The sequence below is a fragment of the Thamnophis sirtalis genome, unplaced genomic scaffold, assembly GCF_051295495.1.
Source record: "Thamnophis sirtalis isolate CommonGarterSnake01/CBP01778 unplaced genomic scaffold, rThaSir2_p1.2 scaffold_5, whole genome shotgun sequence".
Classification (NCBI taxonomy): Eukaryota; Metazoa; Chordata; class Lepidosauria; order Squamata; family Natricidae; genus Thamnophis; species Thamnophis sirtalis.
In genome coordinates this window covers 37815936-37837499 of record NW_028261385.1, presented here as the reverse complement: position 1 = coordinate 37837499, position 21564 = coordinate 37815936, and the positions used below count along the sequence as shown (strand labels likewise).

At 36.2% G+C, this 21564-nt stretch overlaps 2 protein-coding genes across 5 annotated transcripts in view; both read right to left on the bottom strand.

Annotated features, from left to right (window-relative positions):
• Positions 1-8465, bottom strand: part of CKMT2 (creatine kinase, mitochondrial 2) — a 32461-nt gene extending 23996 nt beyond the window's left edge. The window contains exon 1 of one of the 2 annotated variants that reach the window (XM_014070069.2): positions 8309-8465. The gene's annotated coding sequence lies outside the window, so the exon portion shown is untranslated. Of the gene's footprint in view, positions 1-7521; positions 7570-8308 lie in introns of those variants that run through there. The other variant, XM_087715684.1, reaches the window with a different exon arrangement.
• Positions 8466-13940: 5475 nt separating this feature from the next.
• RASGRF2 (Ras protein specific guanine nucleotide releasing factor 2) overlaps positions 13941-21564 on the bottom strand; it is a 106066-nt gene continuing 98442 nt past the window's right edge. For all 3 annotated transcript variants that reach the window (XM_087715681.1, XM_087715682.1, XM_087715683.1), the window contains exons 24-27: positions 21387-21466; positions 19874-19991; positions 18952-19020; positions 13941-16991 (exon numbers count right to left, since the gene is read on the bottom strand). In XM_087715681.1, coding sequence (XP_087571807.1) covers positions 16899-16991; positions 18952-19020; positions 19874-19991; positions 21387-21466 — 360 coding nt within the window. In that variant the 3' untranslated portion in view covers positions 13941-16898. The remainder of the gene's footprint in view (positions 16992-18951; positions 19021-19873; positions 19992-21386; positions 21467-21564) is intronic.

Below are 21564 nucleotides of genomic sequence, written 5' to 3'. Positions count from 1 at the left end.
GGTTACTTTACTTCTTAAATGCATCAAGAAACTCCGCGACATCCTCCCCCCTCTGAATCTCCCTAAGTGGATTGTAAAACTTATCTCCTACTAATTAGCTCGTCACGACTCGACATTTTTATTACTTTACTACCTAGTTCTGTTTACAACTAGATAAGATTGACAGCCTGTAAGAGACTAAAAAAAAGTGCTTCGAAGCCGGTGGGGGAAAAAAAAGAGAGCTTCTAATTTTTAACTACGACACATCATGGTGTCCCAAAATACCTCTAAGATTTCATTTCAGGCTCTTTTTTCTGCGTGTAGAGGACTTTTCAATTCTTATCAAAAACTGGAAAGAAAACTGGATCAACTGATTATAAAATATGAAGCTAAAACTGAGATCGTTGAATGTTTAAATGTTCCTGAAACACAAATGGAAAATGTGAGAAATGGTGTCTGGTCTATCTCAGAGGAAGAGAGGAGCGGGGGAGCTATAAAGACAACTCATTTAAAGAGACAGAGTGCAGGAGGAATGGAAAATCCACCCTTGAGAATTAAAGTTAATTTGGGAAATTTTATAAGCCTAGGACAACATTATTATTTCATCACCGACATTCAGAATCCAAAGGTGCCGAAATATTTTCGTTTGGATTTGCTTATGGAAACATTTGGTAAACTTATCCAACGAATGGCTATTGGACTGAGGAAATCTCGTTGTTGGAGGGACACAGGCTGACAGATGGGAAAATACAACTTAAAATTAGCTAAATCGGATTACTTCAATTTGTAATAGATATAGCTGAATAATGACTGATATGGATAGCAATATATATAATTTGGAACTGGCTGATAGATTGATGAATACAATTGAAAACTAGTTAAACCTAATTGCTTTTTCTTGTAACAGATATAGCTGAATAATAATTGATATTGATAGTAATGTATATATTGTGGAGTTGATATGATAACTAACAATTGGATATGAGAAAACACCTTTAGACTATACATAAAGAGTATTAACTACAATAATTATCACTATTAAAAAACCAAATAAAATTCATACAATCAAATGTTAATCAATACTGGGAAAATGTTATGATATATGATATAATTGAATATTATGGATGTTTAGCTAAAATAGGATATGAGGATTTGATGATAATAGAGGATTTTACAAATAAGTAAATGAATTGCCAGCATGTGTTATGGACTAATTCTTTAGCATAGCTAAGGATGAAGGATGTTTAAATAACCATAATAATTAAAACTGAAGGTATAATGATGTTGATATGGTAAATATTCGAGTTAAGATATTTGAATTAATATGAATTAACGGAAGAAAAGCACCAAAACATGTTGTAACCAGTTGATATACTTCTTTTTTTTTCATAGTAGACACTTGTGTTTTGTTTTGCTTTCCTGATTGTCGTTTTTGTCTTTTATTTACTATCTTTTATTTTAATTTTAATTTTCTATTTGTCCTTTTTTCTTTTTTCTTTTTTTTTGATTTTTGTTCAAGATTATTACTCCTACCAATATTTCTAAATAATAATCACAGTTAAATGAAAATGGATATATAATAATGCTTGAGTTAATATGAGTTATGTTGGTTGACTGTGGAGGAGATGTACCAAAACTTATCTGTAATTGATTGATATATTAAAAAAGATGCTGTACAAGTTTTAAACTAAAATTAAAAAACATTTAATAAAAAAAAAAAAAGATCGCACAGACTGGGCCTCCTCCGAATCCCATCCGCCAGTCAATGTCGACTGGCGACTACACGGAGGAGAGCCTTTTCTGTTGCAGCTCCGACCCTGTGGAACGATCTCCCCATTGAGATACGCACCCTCACCACTGTCCAGGCCTTCCGCGCAGCCCTCAAGACCTGGCTATCCCAACAGGCCTGGGGATAAGTTTCTAAATTGCCCCACCCGAATGTTGAATGTTGAATGCAAGTTGTGTTTTTATTACTTTATTTATTTTGTTCACATATTGTTTGTTTTGAATTACACCCCCTCCCTAATGATTGTAAGCCGCCCTGAGTCCCCTCAGGGAAAAGGGCGGCCTATAAATCCAAATAAAATACCAAAAAAAAAATAAAAAAAAAATCTGAAGTCCCACAAGATCTTGACTTTCTCATTACCTAAAACCTTCTCAACCTGATGGTCCCAATGGTTTTTGCTGTACTCAAATCCAAACTTTTGGCACAATTTCCAGTGAATGATCTACCTACAATGCCATGACCACGTGGTCATGGCATTGTAGGTAGTCAGTTTGTGAAATTTTGCTACACCCACTGATCAAGTAGTCGACTGTATCATCTTTCTCATTACAGAGGCAACATTTGCTGTTGGTGGTAACGTGTTGAATTTTTGCCTTCATGCAGTTTGTGGCTAAGGCTTGTGCACACATGCATGCATATTCCAGTTTGGACACTTGGTGCCAAAAAGGTTCACCATCACTGGCATATACTATCTATTTAGTGGGATATGGGTGATAGTGTGGCAGTGTCTAGAAGTGCGGAGGCTCAGGGAGGGGGGAAAACAGGTCTCCTGGAAGCTACAGAAGACCAGAAATGCCCATTTCCGGCCTCCAGAGCCTGGGGAAGCTAGTTTTTGCCCTCCCAGAGGCTTGCAGAAAGCCTTTGGAGCCTGGAGAAGGCAAAAACACCCCCCTCCACTGTAGTGCAGGTGGTCAACTAGGCCACATCCACCATGATCATGCCCACCCAGCAACTGGGTAGAGAACCCATTGCTGAAATTTTTGAAGCCCACCCCTGACCTTGAGCCAGTCAGTTCAATCTCAGTTCACCAAAGACAATGATGCATAGTGGAGGTTAATATCCACAGGTCATTTTGTGAAGCTAGATTAGCTATTTTCCTTTTTTATTTTATATTCTGCCTTTTTTTGTTTACTTTAATCTCTTCTGCTTACAACTTCTCTTCTTTTTCTATGTTTTGCATAATATTGCTATCTCCAAACAGAATAGCATTCTGGGTATCTAGAGACATTCTTTCAAGGCACATTGATCGAAAACTGACAATATAAACAGTTCTTTGTGTTTTCAGTAACAAACATCTCAAATATGATGTAATCTGTATTTTTTTCTTTTAAAAATTCCCCTCAATCTATCTCTGAATACTTGTTGAAGTGAACAGCACTCTTTTCATGAACTTAAAAAGAAGTAAGTTCAAAAATATTCTCAACTTGACAACTCAGGGGAATGAAGCTGTTAGTGTTCATATTGTTTTCAGGAGCTGAACCGAAATGTAAAGATGAAGAAACTGTCTAGAATACAACGTCATCTTGGAAATTTCAGTAAGGCACTGGGTTAGCTTCTTTACAAAGCTAAAGAAAAAATGCAGTGGACCCTGGACAGTTTTCTTTACAAGTATTCCCTGTCCTAAAGAGGTTTCATGTATGCATGTTCATACAGAGATACTGATTTTTCTTTTTTTCATATCAAAGCTTCTAGACTAGGACGATACTGTGCAATGGCCTAACCCAGGGGTCTGCAGAGTTGGCTCTTTTAAGACTGGTGGACTTCAACTCCCAGAATTCCCCAGCCAGCTTTGCAGACCCCTGGCCTAACCTAACCAAATTTAACCTAACCTAACCTGATTTGTAGTGATATCCATTAAATACATAATTACAAAAGCCTTTGGTTCAAATCAGATAGCTGGAAATAGTAGTAAAGGGATTAAAGGCAACTTGGGAGTCCTCCTGGATCCACAGCTGAGTTTTGACCACCACTTGTCGGCTGTGACCAGGGGGGCATTCGCCCAGGTTCGCCTGGTGCGCCAGTTGCGGCCCTACCTGAACCGGGAGGCTCTCACAACGGTCACTCGAGCCCTTGTGATCTCTAGGCTGGAATACTGCAATGTGCTCTACATGGGGCTGCCCTTGAAGAGCATCCGGCGACTTCAGCTAGTTCAGAACGCGGCCGCGCGAGTGATCATGGGCGCACCACGGTTCGCCCATATAACACCTATCCTCCGCGAGCTGCACTGGCTACCTGTTGATCGTCGGGTGCACTTCAAGGTCTTACTTACCACCTATAAAGCGCTCCATGGTAGTGGATCTGACTATTTGAGAGACCGCCTCCTGCCAATTACCTCCCTGCGTCCCATCAGATCGCACAGAGTAGGCCTCCTCCGAATTCCATCCGCCAGTCAGTGCCGATTGGCGACTACGCGGAGGAGAGCCTTCTCAGTTGCAGCTCCGACACTATGGAACAACCTCCCCGTGGAGATTCGTACCCTCACCACAGTCCAGGCCTTCCGCACAGCCCTCAAGATCTGGCTATCCCGTCAGGCCTGGGGATAGGATTACTCTCACCCCGCCCGAATGTTGAGTGAATGTTGTGTTTTTATGGATAATTTTCTTTTATTCACGATTCTTTTTCTTTTTAAGTCTTGTCTTGCACTCCCTTCCCCTCATTGTTGTAAGCCGCCCTGAGTCCCCTCAGGGAAAAGGGCGGCATATAAATCCTCAATAAAAAAAAAAAATTAACTTCTAGAATCGAAGACAGGAATGAGGATGGCTCCAAGTTCAGGAGCAGGACCATGGACATGGATAGTTTAGGGTACTGTTTTTCCCATCCTTTACAGACTAATGTGCATTGCAGTTGGCTGTTTTATTTTTTTTTTACTACAAGTCTACTCATAAATTACAATATTATATGAAATTACTCCCAGAAAGCTCTTTTGACAATATTGCTGAAAATAATGATGGTTTGTTTTTTATTATGATATATCCTGCAGCCCTAAAGTAAAAGTCATAATAGTGTTAATCTGCATAAGAAAAATATGCCCACTCTTTGCATGTACAATTTTTCAACAATTAACACATTTTTAATCACTAGTTTTCAGCATCTAAAGGAAGAAAGGAAAATGAGAAAGAAACATTGTCCTGAATTCCATAATACTGATAATATCTATTAATCTAAGTTTTTAAAAAGAACAGAACAAAATTAACAGAGTTGAAAGGGATATTGGAGGTCTTCTAGTCCAACCCCCATTCAAGCAGGAAGCCTTATATACCATTACAGACAAATTGTTGTCCAATCCTCTTTAAAATATCCAGTGTTGGAGCGCCCACAACCTTTAGAGGCAAGCTGTTCCAATGATTAATGTAATCAGTGGCTCTCACTGTCAGGAAATTTCTTCTTAGTTTTCGGTTTCTTCTCTCTTTGATTAGTTCCCACCCAATTCCTTCTGTTTTGCCTTCAGGTGCTTTTGCGAATAGGTTGGCCCCCTCTTCTTTGTGGCAACCACTGAGATATTTGACTACTGCTATTATGTCATTCCTACTCCTTCTTTTCAATGCCTTCTAATGATTTCATTCTTTCAAATGATTTCTAATGTATGAAATGTTAGATAGCCTTGCCCCTTTCACACATTTTAGAAAGAATCACGTACATATTGACAAAATAGAGAAAGATTACATATATAAATTAAGTAAGCAAGGTCTTGTTTTCTTCTATATGCGTTACATGTAGACAATCCACATAGAAATGGTTTCAAAGACATTCTGTACATTTATTCTGTACACTTCTCAGTGAAGTACTATATCTCTTCCTGTAACTGTTCAAGGTCAAACCCAAGTAGGAAAAATAGTCTTTTCAAAGCTGAGCTCTGTTTCAAAACAATGAGCATAGTTTGACAAAATCTTTTGTAATTGTAATCATCACAAAATTGCTTGAAGATTGTTTATTTGAATGTTTATTTCATTTGTATGCCACCCTTTTCCCCTGAAGGGGGACTCAGGGCGGCTCACAACTCAAACCAGGGAAGGGGGATACAGACAAATTAACAACAAACACAAAACAATACATAATTTAAAACACGCAACAATCATACCATTCGAGATAGGGGCAACGGTTCTTTAGCCCCAGGCCTGTCGGAACAGCCAGGTTTTAAGGGCTTTGTGGAAGGCCTGGAGGGTGGTGAGGGTGCGAATCTCCATGGGGAGTTCGTTCCAGAGGGTCGGAGCAGCCACAGAGAAGGCTCTCCTCCGGGTAGTCACCAGTCGACACTGGCCGGCGGATGGAATTCGGAGGAGGCCTAGTCTGTGGGATCTAATCGGTCTGGTGGAGGTAATTGGCAGCAGGCGGTCTCTCAAGTACCCAGGTCCAATACCATGAAGGGCTTTATAAGTGAAGATTGAAGTACAGAAAGTTAAACCATGGGTCCTTAAAGTTCAATACTCTGTATTAGCCTTCTCAAACATGATGTCCTCTGGATAATCATATTAGTACAATAGATGTTGTAATTTAACTCATCTTGATGGCACCCAGAAGGGGAATGTCTTTCCTACTTTCCTGGGCATCCCATTTCCAAAATTTCAAGCAGAATTCTTTCCTAGCTCTATTTCAAATTATGTTAACAGACTTTTTGTTGGCATGCAAAGAGGGTGGCCAGAGTTTTAGTCCCACTCCAAATATTATTCGAGATAATTTGTACCCTGAAACACACAACAAAACTTAAAGGGATGTGGCTGAAACATTCAGGGCAACTAAGACAATAATAGTTACTAAGCACAAGTTCCTTTACTACTTTAAAATAGTTGTAATTTTTTTTAAAAAAATCAATATAACCTATATTTTTCATCAGGATTTATGGGATGCCCATTCTAAAGACGAAACAACTGGTTTCATGTCAATGTAATTCACAGAGAATGCAGCTGATGGAACAAAGCACAATGCTTTAATTTTGTACACTGATTTCAAAAGCTGCCCCTGGAACTAATTTGTTGTTGACCTTTCAAGCTGATGCTGACTGCCACAAAAGAGAAATGAAAACTTTGAGCAAATTTAATTGCTTTTTCTCCGGCAACATTTTTAACTTGACTCTAGGAGAAAAAGTTAAAGAAATTGAAAGCGACATAGCAAGTGGCATATTAGAAAATGTTCATCTTTCTCTAGCCTTTTAAAAAACTATCATCCATGTTTTCATATAGCTATTTCTTAATTTTGAACAAAAAAATATGTTCAGCAGCCTGCGCTAAAGATTTAATAGAGGCTACTTCAAAAAGTTGGGAAAACAAATATTGAAATAAATACCTCCTATATGCCACCAAAAGTAACTTTTAAATCAGACGTTTTACTATGTACAATTACTTTCTGTCTCGCAAAGAATTTAAGTTGCTGAAAAATATTTATAGAATGTTATATTATTGAGAGAGCAACTAAGAGAAGAGAAATATAGGGGGACATTCTAAACACCACTCTTAAACTAAGGAAAATCCAACCCAGGTCCAGCAAAGTCAGCTTGGTAAAACTACTTGGCTACCTTCCTATTTCACTTGAGAGGTCATCAGTGTCAAATCTCATTTTCTGTTTTAAATAGGTGCCAGGACTTGCAATCTGAGCTTCACATATCACATAAATTGGGACTGCACAGTTCTTACTGTGATCCAAGCAGTGACATTCTTTGTTCCCTCCCCCCAATCCTGCTGATCTCAATATCCCCCATTTGCTATTTAAGCAGACACATGCAAAATCCTCTTATGGCTTTCACCAGGAATTTCTAAACTGACCTTGAATTGTCATCTCCTATATTGGGAATATTTTCCAGGACAGTTGTTCACTCAGATTCTGTGTGCTGGGGTGTCAAATTAAGCACAGTGCATTTACAAATTGCATGTCAAATGATAAGTCATTTAAAGGCATACGACAGAGAAATAATTGGTGATATTTTTTTGTTGTCACTGTTTGCTTTTCTTTCCTTTAACATTAAGAAGTGTGAAAAGCTATGTTTTCTACTGAGCTGTCAAGAGTTTAGGGCTGAAAATTGCAACCAAGTAAAATCTAACTTGTTCTCATCTCCAGTATCTGATTATATTATTATGGCTTTTTTTAAACAGATAAAATAAAATTCATAAAGCAATGGTCTTTATAGAAAGCTAGTTTGAAAAGATACAGAGCATGCTAGCCAAAAATAAGTCTGGATACCAAGCAACTTTCCTCTGGTAATAAAACATTGACAATGACATTTCAGTCTCTCTTGTTAATAGAAGACATTTATGGACAGCTTTGACATTTTTAAATTGCCTGCTCAACAGATTGCCTATAGAAACATTATTGCTATTTGCATACAACAAATGTGACTTTCAAGTATTTAACTTATTTGTTTCAGGATCACTATTTAGAATAGAAACATGACAAGCAAGTATCCGTCACAGTTTTCTGCAGAGTTATGCAAATGATTAAATATGATCTCTTCCAAGACTTCAATTAGCAGCATTTTGAGTTCATTTTTTAAGAAAACTCCGCTGTTTGAAATGTCACAGCAATGGTAAATAAAAAGTTGCAAACACAACTGACCTTGAAGCTGAAGTGACACAAGTCTTGTATGCCAGCAGCCAGGAAGTGTAAAGGAAACTCAAGTTTGTGTGGCAGCAAAATTACAGGTCACATGAGAAGCAAAGTGAAAGATGAAGAATGGGGAAGGACGACCGAGGAGAAAAATATCTTTAACCATTCAGGTAGTTGAAAAACATTTGACCATAGAGCTATGTCCTTGAAGGCACAATGATTTCATGGGCATCTTTTGTGCTCTTATTATTAAATAGTTTAATCTAGCTTTCTGTAATGGTTTTTGTCCTTAAAATAAAATATCAAACTGACACTCCTAACCAGCGTCAGTCTTTAATCTATATATTAGTACATTCAGATGAACTTGGATCATTTTTAAAGTGTCAACCTTTTACTACTGGAACGATGCTTGGGAAGATTTCCATATATATATATTTATTTGTGTTTTTTTTATTTGTGCTGATAAAAAAAACACACACACAAAAAACACAAATATAACAAAGGCAACAGTAAAAATATTGGGTTTCTGTCGTGATGGACTCTTGTGACGAGCCGATTGACAGATGATGGAAGCAGTTAGCTTCCTCCCATAATTGGGGCTTACCAGGGGTTGTAAAAATCTAATATATATATATATATATATATATATATATATATATATATATATATATATATATATATATATATATGTGTGTGTGTGTGTGTGTGTGTGTGTGTGTGTGTGTGTGTGTGTGTGTGTGTGTGTATGTGTGTGTGTGTGTGTGTATATATATATATATATATATATATATATATATATATATATATATATATATATATATATATATATTAGACTCTATTGCCTGCTCATCTCGACCTCCCATATCTCTCACTTCTTATTTCCATAGCAAATGGATTTTACATGATAATGTGAATTGCATTAGCAAATTAACAGGCTTCTCCTGCTAAATTTAATCAAACTGCATATTTGTGCTGCATCTCCAATGCTGGCTAGCTCTGCAGTGTTTTAATTTTTCTGGAATCTTGTAACCAAGCATCGGGAAAATTGGCCTGAACAGATTTTGCATACATTTTACTGCTTTGTTCCAAGATATCTTTGAAGATTTCCGGTACTTATAAGAACCTCGAGTCTAGTATGATAAGATAATGTTAGATAAGAACTCAGGTAATTATCAGGGTAGAAGGCTACAGGAACTGATGAACTATCCTCAGAAATTTGATGAGCAATAGAAGTATTAGGTTCTTTTAACCCAATCTATGCTAGCAAATCAACATGTGGGAGGAAGTGATTTGTGAATTGATGGTGGTTTGTGTCATGAGGGTGTTTTCTCTCAACTTTTAATATCTTTACATTTTTAATTATATTTTAGCTTTGTTCTTATTTATGTTTTGTATTGTGAGATATTTGCTGTATTTACAATACATGCCCAGAGTCAGTTAGGTGAAATGGGTGGGGTAGAATTGTGTTGAATACATAAATAAGAGGGCAATCTGCATTTTAATACCAAAGAAAAGGAAAATTAATGGAATGTGCGCAAAACATCCTACAATATTCTTAAATTTCATATGTTAGCAAAATAATAATTAGGATCATTCAACCCAAATTATAGCCCTACCCGGAAAAGGAGATTATACAAAAGACTAAATAATACAAGATATTCTTGTTGATGCACACTGGATAATTTAAAAAGTAAACCAATAAAAAAAAATTCAATATATATTTCAATGATAATTAAAAAAAAGTTTGACTCTATTGCTCATATCAAGCTATGAATGTGCTTAAAAAATTAATCCCAGAACATCTCATTGATCTCATGCAAAACCTTCATACAGATCAGGAAACCACATTATGGCCATAATATGGTGAAACAGACTGGTTCCAAGGTGGCAAAGGAATCAGATAAAGCTGTGCATTATCTTCTTGTATATTCAACTTTTATGCTGAATATATACTAAGGGAACTAAATTGGAAGAAACGTAAGGTGGTTTTCAAACTGGAGGAAGAAAAATTAATGACCTGTGCTATACTGTTGACATTATTCTGATAGCCAAAAACGCAAAGGATCTAGAAGTCCTAATATTAACAGTGATAAAGAACAGTGAAAAACGGGACTAAAATTAAAGAACAAAGAACAAGTAGGAAATAGCATTGAGCAGCCAAGAAAGCAAACAAATGGATCATCAATCAATTCAATATAGAGTTGGAGCACAAATGTGCAGCCTCAAAGGACCAAACTCAAATGATCATATTTCAGATACATTATGTAATGACTTATCTCTCTGAAGAAGACTGTAGTGCTGGAAAAAGTGGAAAGAAAGAAATAGACCAGTAAGGTGGATGGACTAATTGGTAATAGGTCCAGGGTGGGCACAGTTTGTTATGGAGAAAATCTCTGTGGTTACCAAGAGACAATATCAACTTGACAATACATAATTGATCAATCACTCTGATATCTGTGATAATGTTTATGTTACTGAAGTTCTTTCAGCTACTTGTCTTTGTGTTCAATTTCTTAAAAATGGCTATCAATATACATACCTGTGTATAGCAGTTTCTATGTACATTTGAAAAATAACTTATATTAATAAGTTATAAAAAATAAAAACATTCAGAAGAATACAAATCATTTCATCTAATCTAGATTTATGTGCACATTGGAGCAAATAAAATAGGTGAATTTGTGGAAGAATGACAATCAGTGTTTAAAGCTGTTAACAATAGTTATACACTAGATAGAAGGCAATTGTTTCTGCAAGTTATTATGCACACTGTTTAGCTATGTGTCAATTCTCACACCCTCCCTGAGGAATGTATGCAGCACTGACTCAAACTGGCTAAGAAAAAATATCAAATAGATGAAAAATCATAGTAACAGAAAGGTTTATTAAATATGTGTGGACTTCAGAATTTTAATGTTAAAAGCAAAACATGAGTAGAATATATGGATTGTTATAACAACTTTGTGTGATAAACATTTAATAGGAAGTTTTTATTTGTTAGAGATGAGTTATAATGGGTCTCCAATGACTTTCAACTTTCATGTAATAGAAACATCGTAGAATTTGCTTCCATTTTAGAATAACTACAGTGATTTTCTCTAACAGAAATTATTGCTGAAAAATAAATATTTTAGAATTCAGGTTTCTTGTCCATATAAGCTCCAAGTACATAGTATCAAAACCTTGTGTAATTACTTCTACCCACAATGTGGATTAGGCTGTGTTTGGACAAATGATCAATACACTGAAATAGGTTTTGTTCATAATTTCATGTACTTGCACAATCACTCCTATACATTTTCATCTGTAGCTTTTATCCATCCTGAAGATAGTGTAACCCGTTTTTCATTGTTCCCTTCTGGTCCCACATTGTTCCTCACATACACACGCACACACATGCACACACACCTCATATGCATTGCATATTTGTGACAATAATGTGTTTTAGGTACCCAGTGCCAGAAGGACAATCTAGCAATTTGATTCATTGGAAGAACTCCCCCAGACAAAGACATGCATGCTTCTTTGTAGTTCCATTTGTGAAACTCCCAAGTTCATTTCCTAAATACTACACATTCTGCTTTTTCGTGATACTGAAGGGAAAGCCTATTAGTTTGGTAAGATAAGGGCGGCATTATATTCTCCTGCATAGAATGGAAGAAGAATATTTGGGGATATGGAAAACACCTGAGAATAAGTTAGAAGAGACTCTTGAGTCCAGATAAGGAAATGGAAATCCTCCCCGCCCCCCAGACTGAGAGCTTAGAACAGAGGATTGAGTTATGAAATGCAACTGAAGAATCAATGCTGCTGTTAAGAACTGAAGGTATAGTATCAGTTGATCAATCAATCAATCAAGTTGAAAATACAATAGAATTGGAAGGAAGAACTTACTTTCCAGTCACCCATGATGGAGCAAGGAAGGGAGTATGCTATGTCCTGACAGCTCCAGGTCATCAGAGAAGGAGGCGGTGAAGACAGAGAAGATGATAATGTGAAGGTTGAAGATAATGCAATGGTATCCTATATTCTTGTGTAAGGTAAAACTATTTTTGTTGAGAATGATTAGAACTCCTGCCTAGAAGAGTGCCATGAATTTCCATATACACATACATGTGCAGGGAACATGACATGGTGGGGGCATGAAATTATGGGGGTGGGCATGTGAGCATGTGCGATAGCGCCCGCAGGCATGCTTTTAGCACTCAAAGTGAAAAAGGTTCGCCATCACTGCCATAGACCATATACAGTCTGAGATTGGCTAGAGAAGGTTTGGTGATACCCTTGCCTATGTCAGAGAATGCTAACTAGATGTCTTTTGGAAGTTAGTCTCTATATCAGCAGTAGATCTTTAGTATAAGCTAAATGGATCTGAAGCAATCCTCCTGTAGAGTTTAGAAAACAGTTATAGTCCTACCTGCTTCTCCTGATATTCCACAAATGTGAGGAGCCACATTAAATGTTTAACATTTACATATTTTATTATAATTTAACATTTATTAAAGTTTATTAAATTTTTAAAAGTAAGGAGTTTTGTGGAACTCCTAGCACTAGCACATTGAAATTTATCTTATCTCCCATACTAGTTGTCATAGATCGATCCATTGTGAAAAATAATCTGTGTGATTTGTCTGTTGTGTGTCCACCATGTAGACTTTTCTCAGAGAAACTACCCAATAAGAGAGATGAAAAGCAAGCAACTTAAACTAAAATATAAAAAATATGAATGCAGTATTGGAACAGGCAAAATGTTAAAATGGTTGAGGCTGATATTGGCTGTAATCAAAATCATTTTAAAATGAGATTTACAGCTGTTCTCCCTTACCCCGCAACTGATCATTATGCATGGTGACATAAATTTCATCAGCGAAGGAATATCCCTGTTTATAAATAAATCAGGCAGGTAGAAATAGGCTCTTGACATCACATCTAAATTTGCATAAGACTCCATTAGTACAAGCTTTTAAAGAAGCTTTTAAAGATAAAAGCCATTTAATTTGAATTGGTTTTTTTTCTTAAAGACTGATAATATTGCTGATCTGAAAAAGTTTATAGGTTTTTTTTTTAGTTATAATGAAGCATTAGTAGGCCATTAATTCTTTATTAAAAATTGCTATTTTAAAAGACTATTGAGTGATATACCATAATATACTATATAGTTATTTTACAAATGGGATAACTTTGTCACCTGCTAGAGATACATTGATGTATTTAACAGATTAGGTTGCAAAAGAACTATTACTATTTTTTTAAAATTTCATCAACACAATTTAACTATATTGGCATTTATTCAGAAAACTGCAATAAAATAATAAATGAATAGAATATCAAAGATATCATGACAGTTACAAATAAAAAGTTGGGATTTGCTATTTTGCTTGAATGAAAGGCCTACAATACAGAATCTGTCCAAATGCAATAATACCTGAATGATTCTAATATACCTTGAACTTATTTTCTTTAATTAAATCTTCTAGGAACTATATTTTAGGATAATGCTAGACAGTACTGAATATTCAGTAGGAATATTGACCTCTACTCATGATGGCAGAAATATATATAGAATCCTTGTAAACAACAATTAATTTAACGTTGCTAAAGATTTTGAACAAAAAGGTCAGAAAACAAGGACCACACAGAATAAGAGTTATCATATAATTTAATGGAATATGTAAATTAAATAGGATAAAAACAGATATAAGCACCTTCGGCTGCACTTAGAATCCAAAATAGGCAAAGTGCCCCCTGAAAGGACAAAGCTACTATTATAAAATGAAAGACAAGAAAATCAAAATAAATTACAAATCACTACATTCACAAACAATTTTCACAAAATAATGTATAGGTTCTAGATGCAATTTGTGAAGAAGGGAAGCTGATTCACTCTAGAAGAAAGAAAATAACTAAAAAGTCCTGCCTTGAAAATTAGTGTAGTTCTGTTAAATAACTGGTGCGTGAAATTTTAAAAATTGTTATTAACACAATGAAAATATCAGTAAATTATCTGGTGGTCATATAATTCATGCTTCTATCATGCTCAAACTGCTATTATCTTTTTCTGACAGGCATTTATGAAAAGAACAATCATCTTCAACAAAAGATAATAAACAAATATCTATAAATAACATTGTTCACAATGAAATTTACCATAAATACTTAAACATGCCTACAGCATTCCTATTTAAGTTCTTCTGAAAACTTAACAGAGTATTTTATAATTCCTTTAAATGTGCAGTCACGCGTATAGTTATATAAAAATAGGGTTTTAGAATGATTAAATTTCCTACTGAGCAGATAATGGATGGGATCTGTAATTAGACAAAACTAGATTTTATGGGCTGGCAATATAATAGAAATGGAGATAAAAAAACCCTGCACAGATTAATTTTCCATTGTCAGAGTTTAGCACTAAGTATTAAATTCTCAAATATGACCAAATGATCATCCTGTTTTAAACAGTAATACTCCTGAGAGGTTTAAGGGGATTTTTCATCTACTGGCTGAGACTCCTTGGAAAAGCACACTTTTTACTCTAGTTATTCAAAAGTGATATTAAATGCATTTTTAAACAATTGATTTATGTACTCTTTCAATTTAGGGAGACTACTTTTATTTAGGCAATCAAAGACTATGTATGTCTGAAAATGTAAATTGATCTACGAGTAATCTAATCTCCATAAACTTAAAAAAATAAATCTGTTAGTAACTTATTCAAATCAGATAAACAAAAATATTTTTTCTTCCTAGATAGTTTCTGCAACAAATATTTAAACATATTCTTCCTTCTAAAGTCAATATGAAGAATGTGAGATTAAAATATTATTTACTCTTTCAAAGTTTAAAAAAATAGGATAAACATGTTTTTACTTTCCAAGGATTTGACAAATTACTGCAGTTCAAACAATCTTGTAATCTAAAATTCATGGGTGAGGGAATATAATATACACAGATTGACTTGTAGCAAAAAAATATAAATGATTATGCAAAATAATTTGTAATTCTTATAAGATCACGGCTGCAATTCAAGTATGTTTGCTCAAAACTCTATATAAACAGTAGACTTAATGTACCGTTCAGTGTTGGAAATTTTCTTTTCTTTAGAAGAAAATATGGAATCTCTTTATTAATGGATGTGACAGAGCAAGTTACACTTACAGAAACTGGATTTTATCATTATTAAGGTGATCCTGGAGTAATTATTGTATATAGACACATGCATAATTACACATATACACTTGTAACTGCTAGCCTAGTTACGTAAAGCTCAATGATAGTTAAATGATATTATAGTGCCAAAGAGAGTGATCATAGGGTGTAGTGTTATCCATGAAAAAGTAAAAGATTCAGAAACTCTACATCTTCATAACTTGTTCTAAAGAGCATGAAAATCCATCGGAACATCAAAAGTATATACTATTTAGTCCTATTACTTCTCAGGTTAACCTACTGACTATAAGTCACTAGCCTCGGACGCCAATACAGAGCTGAGGGTTACTTATTGTCTTCAAAGGATTGGGGGGCAGAAGGCAAAAAGTCGATCCTTATAATAGGATATTTGATTGGAACTATTTTCCAGTATGAAAGGAAAAAACCCACTCATTTCATCTACTAGTGCATAGGAGAAGACATCACAAACTCATTAAGACATATATATTTTAACAAAGGTTATAGGAGAAATGCGCTATTGGAAAACAATGTACAAATTACCAAAGAGACTAACCTACTATAGAGACAGGGTTACCACAACATTGCAATATCAATCCAGTCCCTTCTAAGCTTGTATATCGAGCAACCATGCAAGACAGTGCATTAATTTGCATACCAGATCATCTCACATATTGCTATTATTAGAGAATGAATAATATATTTAGACTATTAAGCTATAATGGCACACTGATATTTTTCAGTCTTCTTTTGGTTTGGGAAAAAGGAAAAATTTCGGAAAATTAATTTATGAACTGACATCTTCAGTTAAAATGAAGAGTTTTAGGGTATCAAAACAGGGAAGCTGCTGGATGCTGCAGATGCCAACTTGCCTGTTTTAATACTTCTCGCCGTGCCGAAGGAATTATATGAACAGATTATTCAGGAAATAATGTTGTTACATATTACATCGTTGCTTCTACAAATACTCTTTCATTTACAATAGACTTGATAAAGTGCAAAAATTTGGTCAAAATACCTAATAAAGCATGCCTTTTGAATTGCATCCAAAGACAGATAGACAAGATTTCTTCCTCTAGCAGCATGCTATCATTTATTCAATTCTAGAAAAATGCTGTATTCAGATTTCATTCTGTGATCTCCTTGACTGGCTTACTACTGTTATTGCCCATCCTTTCTTTAGTCCTTTATTTGTTTTGAAATCTCTTTCCTTCTGTCAAGTGACAACCATTTGACCCACATTTCTGCTACGTGGCTCCGTTCCTCCAACAGTTGCTTCTCTGAAAAAGTATCTCTGTGAGACTCTGCATCCCTTTAATGGAGAAGGGAATTTCAATTTTTCTCAGCTTTTGCCCCTTGCATTCTGTAGAGGCATGCCATGCATATTTTTTCCATTAGACTAAGTTCTTGGTGGCTGAAGAATAATATTGATTTCTCAGGCTGGCAATCTTGGCTCAATTTTTAGGGATAGCTCGTAAAGTGTGTCCTCATCTATGATGAGGCTTTTGTCCAACAAGTACTGAGTGACCTGGGAAAACAAATATAAGAAACAATTGTTTAGTGATGTTGGACTCATTATACACTTTCTTGAATAGAATTGTAGTTTCTGTCAAAATGAGATATTTCAATCTTCTTTGATACAAACACGAGAAGAAGCAGATATGCGATTTAGAAAAGAACACAAATACTTTTTTTTAATGAAGATGGCAGTCAGACAATTTAGTCTGCCATAACCCCACCAGCCTTCCCATCAAAGCAATGTGGCTAAAAATCACCTTCTGTGGGTTATGTCTAGGTTGTCATCTCACTCAATGCAAAGTGATGGCTACTTATACAGATCAACCAAGAGAAGGAAGGGAACCTGTTTTTTATGTTTCTTCTTTGACTTGTATGGTAATGCAAAAAGAAATTGTGAATAGGAACCAGTGGTGTCCAGGGGGCAGCAAGAGATCCTAAGAGTGTCATCTGTTGTCATGGTGTCATGACACAAACCCTTTTCTTTTTCTATGTGGTCACATTAAGGTAAATGCGGTGGACGTGATGAACCAGGGCCTTGAAGCTGTTAGGGACTGGATGAGGGCTAACAAGCTTGTGCTCAACCCAGATAAGACCGAGTGGCTGTTGTGTTTCCCTCCCACTAATTCGGCAAGTATTCCATCTCTCAGGCTGGGGGGTCAAACACTATGCCCCTCAGACAGGGTCCGCAACTTGGGAGTCCTCCTGGACCCACAGCTGACTTTTGAACATCATTTGTCAGCTGTGACCAGGGGGGCATTTGCCCAGGTTCGCCTGGTGCACCAGTTGCACCCCTACCTGAACCGGGAGGCTCTCACAACAGTCACTCGTGCCCTTGTGACCTCTAGGCTGGAGTACTGCAATGTGCTCTACATGGGGCTGCCCTTGAGGAGTATTCGGCGACTTCAGCTAGTTCAGAATGCGGCCGCGCGAGCGATTGTGGGTGCACCTCGCTTCACCCACATAACACCTATCCTCCGCGAGCTGCACTGGCTACCTGTCGATCTCTGGATACGCTTCAAGGTGCTACTTGTCACCCACAAAGCCCTTCATGGTAGTGGATCTGGGTACTTGAGAGACCGCCTACTGCCAATCACCTCCACTCGACCAATTAGATCCCATAGATTAGGCCTCCTCCGAGTTCCATCTGCCGGTCAATGTCGACTGGCGACCACGCGGAGGAGAGCCTTCTCGGTGGCAGCTCCAACCCTATGGAACGATCTCCCCATGGAGATTCGTACCCTCACCACCCTCCAGACCTTCCGCACAGCCCTTAAAATCTGGCTATCCCGTCAGGCCTGGGGTTAAAGACTGTAACCCACCCGAATAGTATGAATGTTGCGCTTTTAATGATGTACTGTCTCATGTGTTAAATGTTTGTTTTCCCTCCCTTTCGAGTTGTAAGCCGCCCTGAGTCCCCCCAGGGAAAAGGGCGGCATATAAATATTCACATAAAAAAAATGTATAGGTTCCCCTCACACATATGTATCTCCATTTCAAAGCCAAAAAGCCAATGCTGTCCGAAAATGTCTCCGTGGTCATATGGCCAGCATGACTAAATGCCGAAGGCGCACAGAATGCTGTTACCTTCCCTGGTTCCTATTTTTCTACTTGCATTTTTAACATGCTTTGGAACTGCTAGGTTGGCAGAAGGTGGGACAAGTAATGGGAGCTCACTCTGATATGCGGCGCTAGGGATTTGAATTGCCGACCTTTCTGATCGACAAGTTCAGCATCTTAGCCACTGAGCCAGCGCATTCCTTCTGTGGTCACATTACAGACATGGAAAAGAAGTAGAATTCCAGCAAATATTGAGATACAGCTTCTGCCACTCTGTACCTCCCAAATGCTGAAACTTGAAGTCACAAATCTCTTCACATACTTTAGTGATTTAAAAAAAAATGAAGCAGCATTTATTACTACATTCAGAATAAGGTAAAAAAATGGTAAAAGGAGATATGAAAATATTGTACCTTTTGTTGATGCTCTATTCGATAGGAAGCCTGTTGGAATTGACGTATTTCCCTGATAATATGCGATATCTGTTAAATAAACAAGTATCAATAATAATTTGTTGTTGAGTTTTAGAACAGTGGTTTGAATTCTATTTTTTTTATATAAAATTGTAAAATATAGCAAGGTTTATATTCTTTCCTTTTCTTTCTGGAGCTCGTTTAGTCTCTGAACAGTTCATCCAAGGCCAAAAGCAGGATTTATGCTCTAACCCAGTAGAATTAAACAATAAAAAAACTATTATTTTACTGTAATTTTGGACTTTCCACTTGAAAAACTGTTTTCCCAATAGCATTTCCCTGATTGTCCAAACAGGCAACAATGGGTATGGCTTATCAACTGGAGCGAATGAGATTTGGGGAGGTATATTTGATGTTACTGGGGTAGCCTAAATTCTACAGTAGAGAAACTCGTTTTTCTATTGTTTTTTCTCTCCAGCTCCTTTTTAACTGAGGGTATGCAAAATGAGTTTTTGAGTGGGTTTGAGTATTCTAGGCTTTACTGGGTAGATTAATTTTGTTGTGAGTTACATTTAACACCCTTGTGTTTAAAAAATATAGAAAAAATGGGTATCGATTCTGTATTTCCAAAATAGTGCTTTTTAATCCAGTTCTGGGATGATTCTCTGTTGCCAGAAACACACAGAAGGAGTTTTGACTGGGTTAGTGTCTATGTTATGGATGTGATAGATACTGGGCTAATCAAGACTACAATACTGATTCTCTAAAATATGCCAGTAGATGGTGATAGAACATTGATTGTAAATACAAGGATCAACAATTGCTTCTTTAATTTCTATCTGAACTAACTATGAAATATAATCTTACATGTTGATACCTATAAATCCTTATAACTTTTTAAAAAAACCTGTAAAAAAATTACCATTCGCATTTTAGAAAAATTGACGAGGCCTTCTTCAGTAAAGTTTGGTGTTCCTTCTTCAATAAATGCCAGATCTGTGAGGTACATCCCCAGATATGGCACCGAAGGAGGATTGCAACTGCAGAATAAGAAAAGCCAGCTGTCAGGATTGTAAGTTACAGACAATCTTTCCTCCCTTTTTCCACTATCAAAATGTATGTCAAATAAATAGCTTTATTTAGAAGTAAGTTGCACAATATCTAGTAGTAATGACAGCTAGTCTTCAACTTACAATTCATTTACCATTCACAGTTATAACTGCACTGAAAAAAGTGACAGGACAATTTTTTACACTTACGACTTTTGTAGCATTCTCATGATCATGTGATCATGTGATTCAGATGCTTGGCCACTGACTCATAGTTATGACCGTTGCTGTGTCCCAAGATCATGTGATGCCCTTTTCGATCTTCTGACAAGCAAAGTCAATAGGGAAGCCAGATTCAATTAATAACCATGATACAAACTTAACAACTGAAGTGATTCACTTAACAACTGTGGCAAGAATGGTCATAAAATGTGGCAAAACTCACTTAGCAAACATCTCACTTAAAAAGAGAAATTTTGGGCTCAATTGTAGTCATAAGTCAAGGACTACCTGTACTCTGAATACAGATAATTAGAACAACAGCTTTATAAAATACTATGTTTATTAGGATGAATTCATGGTATAACCGTATTATATTTAACTTTCAGATTTGATTGTCATTATAGTATTTTAATTAATTTGATTAATTGCAGGGAACTGGGTGAATAACAAGGCAATCTCCAGCCTATGGACTACCGTAGCCTACAGACTACGGACCAAATCCAAACATAACCTTTTTCCTCTAACATATTTTTGTGCCGAGAAAACAAAATGTCATTACTTCACTGAGTCCTTCAAAGAAGAGGTGTCAAAGTTCTTCTTTATCATCTCTTGCACACATTATATGTTCAATGAAGCTGGGATTTTTTTCTCTAATTTATCCTGCATAGAACAAGCATTCTTCTATTCCTCCTTCATAGAAGAACTGCAAGAAGAGGTTTTTGGATGCAAGGGAAACAACTTTGTAACAGGAGCTTCCATTCTACAAAACAGGGCTGTAATCCAATCTGCCATGGATGTGATAGTAAAACAGCCATTCCTGTTTCAGGTCTGTAACTTTAACTAGCTAAATGAAAAGGTCATAAAAACATTCAAACTTTAGTATCTTCTGTTGTCCTTATTACACAGATGTTAGGGAGACAAACAGCTCAGAGTAAGAAGCAGGAGAAAAAGAGACTGAACTATTCCTGAAAAGAAACCTATTAAAGAATATGGAAGTGAAGCCAAATTAACTATCACTGACATAGTTTTGATTTCAGGTTTCAATGATTGCTATTTGCAGAAACAAAGGACCAATGCTTTTTTTTAAAAAAAGAAATAGTCTGTCATCCTCTATAGATAAAAATTTTAAATCATACAATAATTAGAACAAAATAAGAGACATACTTCTTGAGTGTTTCTCTCAGATTTTTAAATCTTCCCTCAGATGACACAATCTTTTGAAGTTTATCCATAAGAGCTTTAGTCTACAAACAAAAAATGACAAATATGTAATAGAACACAGAAAGGGCTTCCTAAACAAGAATTTAGCTTCAGAGAAATGTGTAGTAATCTTCATTAATCA